Source organism: Sorex fumeus, unplaced genomic scaffold (assembly GCF_029834395.1).
Source record: "Sorex fumeus unplaced genomic scaffold, SorFum_2.1 ptg000129l, whole genome shotgun sequence".
In the NCBI taxonomy this organism is placed as follows: Eukaryota; Metazoa; Chordata; class Mammalia; order Eulipotyphla; family Soricidae; genus Sorex; species Sorex fumeus.
In genome coordinates this window covers 1,926,935-1,932,480 of record NW_026606186.1, presented here as the reverse complement: position 1 = coordinate 1,932,480, position 5,546 = coordinate 1,926,935, and the positions used below count along the sequence as shown (strand labels likewise).

The window sequence follows — 5,546 nt, the reverse complement described above, 5'->3', positions numbered from 1 at the left end:
TGCCACTAAAGTTTTGATTATTACGTCTTTATACTTCAGCTTAGCATCAACTAAGGTACTCATGACTATTCTCACCATTTGTTTGTTTCCTTTGAAAATGGAAAATTGTTTTTTATTTTGTATGAAATATAAAATGAATTTGTACACAATCATTAACAACTTTATAATTCTGGTGACAATAAAAAATAAAATAAAAGTAGAGTATATGTGTATGGTTACAAAACCTCTGATAAATAAAAATAATTTGCATTAAATTTACTTGTCATTTTAGGTGAATATAATTTTTAAACCCTTTATGATGGATATTTATATGGATAACCATGAATAAAAAGTAGGCAATTGAAGCTAGACATCAAGAGTCATTAATTAAATGAGATGTAGGATTGGGGCATATGTTTGTCAAACAGAAATCTGACTGCTAACCCCCTTATAACTAGTGTCTCTATTATTTTCTCATTTTAGTACTGAAACAGTTCGGAATGAATGAAGGAAACAAGACACAGGTGACTGAGTTTGTTCTCACAGGACTTTCAGATACACCAGAGCTCCAGGTGCCCCTGTTTCTAGTGTTCTTGATCATCTACCTCACTACAATGATGGGCAACCTTGGATTGGTTGCTCTCATTTGGAAGGACCCCCACCTTCACACCCCTATGTACTTATTTCTTGGCAGTTTAGCCATTGCAGATGCTTGTTCTTCATCTTCCGTGACTCCCAAGATGCTAGTAAATTTTTTATCTGAGAATCATATGATATCCCTCTTTGAGTGCATGGCTCAATTTTATTTTTTTGGTTCCAGTGCCACCACAGAATGCTTTCTCTTGGTAGTGATGGCCTATGACCGCTATGTAGCCATTTGCAACCCCCTACTTTATCCAGTGGTGATGTCTAATCATCTGTGCGCTCAATTTATAAGTGTTTCATATTTCGTTGGCTTTCTACATTCAGCAATCCACGTGGGTTTGTTATTTAGATTAAGTTTCTGTAGGTCCAACGTCATTCATTATTTCTACTGTGAAATTTTACAACTATTTAAAATTTCTTGCACGGATCCTACAATTAATGTACTGTTGGTGTTTATCTTTTCGGCATTTATACAAGTCTTAACGTTTATGACCATTATCATCTCTTACACTTGTGTTCTCTTTGCCATCCTGAAAAAGAAGTCTGAAAAGGGCAGGAGCAAAGCTTTTTCCACATGCAGTGCCCACCTGCTCTCCGTGTCCTTGTTCTATGGCACTCTCTTCTTCATGTATGTGCGCCCTGGGTCTGGGCCTGCTAAAGATCATGACAAACTGTACTCTATATTTTACACAATAATAATCCCCCTGCTAAATCCTTTTATTTACAGCCTGAGAAACAAAGAAGTTATAGGTGCCCTGAGAAGAATAATGAATAAGTGAATAGCTGTCATGTAATTTTCAAACTGTCTTCTCCTTATCTTCTGCTGGAAAAAAAAAAAAACCTAATGTTCCAAGATTAGTCCTGGGTCTGCCATTTTACCCTGAGGGCAAGTGGTGAAGGTGGACCCTGAGCAATTTGGACAGAAATTCATGCTGCTGTCAGGTGTGATGGGTGAAATTTGGTAATATTATCTATAATTAGCTTACTTAGAAACACTAAGTTACTTTTTATCTGGGAATTTTATTGTTTGCAAAGTAAAAATTTTCTAGGCAATTTCAAAATTATAGGTAATAATTTGAATTTTTTGAAACTAAGAAATGATTGTAACTGAGACAGCATATAGGAGCAGTTATTTACTTCATGAATGGACATAGTCCATCACTCTGAAATTACAAGTTAATTATGTTTAGTTATTTTCTAATCATGTTTAATTATGTTTCTAATTATGTTTAGTTATTTTCTATCTCTATATGTTCTATATGTTTAGTTATTTTCTATATGTTTAGTTATTTTCTATCTCTATATTTTTAGTTATTTTCTATCTCTATACATACATATATTTTTATCTTTTAGTGATAAAAATCAGAAAAAGAGTGGTGTTTTAAAAATCTGGTGGGTCTGAGGAAAGCAAATGGAAGCAAATGAATTAATGAAAGGTGAATCAAAATTCATCACAACTCATATTTCTAATTGTAATATTGATATTAACAGGAACATTTCATGTAGAATAATATCTACTGATATAAATTTAGAATATTTGAATCTAAAACAAGCCATTTTCAAATACCAGCCTTGTCATTGCTTTACTATTCTTATCAATTTTACCAGGTTTTTTGAGGGCAAAAGGAATAAAAGTCAAATTCAAGACAAAAAACTGGTTTACTATATTAAGGTATAGTTGAAAATTTGTGTCAGTAAATTTTCTTCTACTAATTGACTTTCAATTTAGGAATATCATTACTTAAATATATGTTCAAATTTATTATAGAATATATATACCTACATAGATGCTTCAATTCCTCTTTAGGAAAACAATTAAAAAAATTCCCTAACATGTTTACTTAGGGAAAATAATGATACAAAATGAGAATTAAATTTAAGCTCTTGAAGAATGTAAGCATGTGTACTGTTCTGTTTATTTTGTTGTTTTAGGTCACATCCAATTGTGCTTGGGGCTTACTTCTGAGAAGTTCCCCAGGTCTGTACTCAAGATTACTCCTGGTGGAGATCTTGGGACTGTATGGTGTGCCAGGGATCAAACCCAAGTAGGCCGCTTGCAAGGCAAACACCTTATCTGCTGTCCAATATCTCTCCAGTCCCAAAGTATTTTAAAAGCACTTGGATTTTTGTCAAGTCAGTAGTTCAATAAATATTACTAAAAGCATTATCAAAAAGCTCAGGCATGGTATAAGGTAATTATCTTGTTTGACTATCATATAAATTATTTATCATACGAAGTGGGGCTGGAGAAATAGCACAGAGGGGAGGGCTCTTCCCTTGCATACTGACAATTTGAATTCGTTACCCCCATTCCTTATGATCCCCAGAGTACCACTAGGAGTGATTCCTGAGTGTAGAGCCTGGAGTAACTCCTGAGCACTGCCAGGTGTGGCTACCCAAACAAACAAACAAAAAAAACCCCCAAAGAAAACCCCCAACTCCCTCACTGAAAAAACACCAACCAAGCAAACAACAACAACAACAAAAAAACCACTATTGGGAGAAGTAAATTTGTCTTTATGATCTCAAGGTCAATTTTAACTCATCTTCAACATAAAATTCAAGATTCCCACATGGTTAAATTTGTTCTTTTGTTTTTTATTACATTGTTTAGTGAATTTTATTTTTATTTGAATTTTTTACTAAGACGTTGTCATTTACAAAGTTGTTCATAATAAAGTTATTTCACATATTAAAAAATTTCCAACACCAGTCCCATCAGAAGTGTCCTTTTTCCCCTCATCAATGTCCCCATGTTCCTTTCCACCCACCAACCTGCTCCTCTGGTAAGTATATGACAAATTTATTTCATATTCTTGCTCCAACAAAGCTTAAAGGACTGAAAAATAAAATTGATCACTTGATCACTTGACATCCCATTACTCATTGATTTGCTCAAGCGGAAGCCAGTAACATCTCCATTCATCCCTGTCGTGGTGCTAGTGTAGCCCAATGGTTTCTGCTCGCTCCAGGAACATGAAGAGCCTCAAACCGATTGTTCAGGATCTTGACAAAGAAGTCTGACCATTTCGAAGGTGGGCGGCCATGAAACCTTCTGTCTTCTTTTTTTTTTTTTTTTTTGCTTTTTGGATCATACCTGGCCTTGCATAGGGGTTACTCCTGGCTCTGCACTCAGGAATCACTCCTGGCGGTGCTCCAGTCAGTAATGGCTCTAGCCCAGTGGTCGTCTCCAAATCGCATTATGTGTCCAGCCCATCTGATTTTTGACCCCTTGGCAAATGAGACAGCGCCCCTGATTCTCGATCGTCAATGGAAGTCAGAACTCCGGATTCTTTCTCTCATTTGAGTGAAGTGTGATACTCCAAGTATAGCTCTTTCGATTCCCCTTTGGGAGACCCGAATAACATTCTCATCCTGTTTTCCTGTTCTCCCTGCACTAACGTATGCCTCAGAAACCTGGGCCTTATGAAAAATAAAATTATAAGAAAAAAACAATAGAAGTCAATTTGTGATGATTTATTGCTATTTGATTTTAACCTATTAAAGAAATTCAAATCAGGGGCTGGAGAGATAGTACAGTGGGTAGGGCATTCGCTTTGCACACGGCCCACCTGGGTTCAATCCTTAGCATCCCATATGGTCCCCCGAGCACTGCCAAGAGTAATCCTGAGTGCAGAGCCAGGAGTAAACCCCTGAGCATTTCTGGGTGTGACCCAAAAAAATAGAATAAAAAGAAATTCAAATCATTTAATATAATGCCTATAAATTTGTCCTTTTAAATGCTGTCAAATTTTTGCAGTCAAATTTTAACAATTTTACAATCTTTTTAACTCATTTTGTAAGCACTGTGAAAAGAATCTCTTTTCTTGACATTTTTGCATATTCTAGTGAAACCCCTTCTATTGCAATTTATTATTGGTATTTTAAGACTAGTAAATATTATTTTATCTGTAAATATAAATTAAAGTTCATCTATTTCCCAATAAACATGTTTTGTCTATGGTGTCTACAAAAGCAACTATGTGTTATAATTTTATACTCTTATGATATTTTAATTTTTCAAGTATTATTTTCAATAAAAACTATGCATATTACATTAGAGAAAAGGATTAAGCATAGAACGGTAATCTTTTCCTACAGTTTGAAGATTCCGTAAGGAACTGATATTCAGATTATCTTGTGTCTTAAATGGAATTTCATAGCCTATTTATTATGATGTTTAGCATGCAATTGTCATTCCAAATCACTGTACATCATCATGAATGTAGGAATCAAGCAAGCTTTTCTGGGAAGGATTTTTACTGTTTCTCACCTAATAGTAAAGAAAGATCATTTCAGAACTATTAAAACTTCTAGAGCAAATATCTTATGTCTCACTAAATACTTTATATTTTCTCAGAAAAAATGCCTTCATCATGAACTAGTATGATCAGTGTGATAAGGAGTAATCATGGTTGGTATCGTTACATAATTTCCTAGTAGGGGAACAGAATAATATTCAGACAGACATTTAAATCTCTTTAGTAAACACCTAGTTCAGTCTCCATGATAAAAGTTGTCTGCTTTTCCAGTGAAAAAGTGTCCAAAGACAATAGCCACACAGAATTATTCTGGAGATGAACAAGGGAGAAATAAGATTTAGGAAAAGTTAAGAAATCATATAGATGTTATTAGATTCCATTAGAGGAGGAAATATAAAAATAATGAGCATATAAGTAGGTGAGAAGATAAAGAAGGGAACAGAGAACACATTCAAAGAAACAGTTGCTGTAGATTTTTTTCCCTTTATTTTATTTTATTTTATTTTTTTTTACAGTTGTAGATTTACAATTTTTTGTGCTTTGGTTTCAATTATACAATGATCAGATACCCATCCCTCCACCAGTGCCCATTTTCCACCACCATGGATAATATCCCTCCCACCCCCATCCCCCCATCCCCCCTGTCTCTGTGGCAGGGCA

The 5,546-nt window shown here is 34.7% G+C and overlaps 1 protein-coding gene across 1 annotated transcript; it reads left to right on the top strand.

Annotated features, from left to right (window-relative positions):
- Positions 1-479: 479 nt before the first annotated feature.
- On the top strand, positions 480-1,403 carry LOC130045815 (olfactory receptor 5AC1-like). The gene has a single exon (XM_056138698.1). The coding sequence runs from the start codon at positions 480-482 to the stop codon at positions 1,401-1,403; it is 924 nt and encodes a 307-aa protein (XP_055994673.1).
- Positions 1,404-5,546: the final 4,143 nt, after the last annotated feature.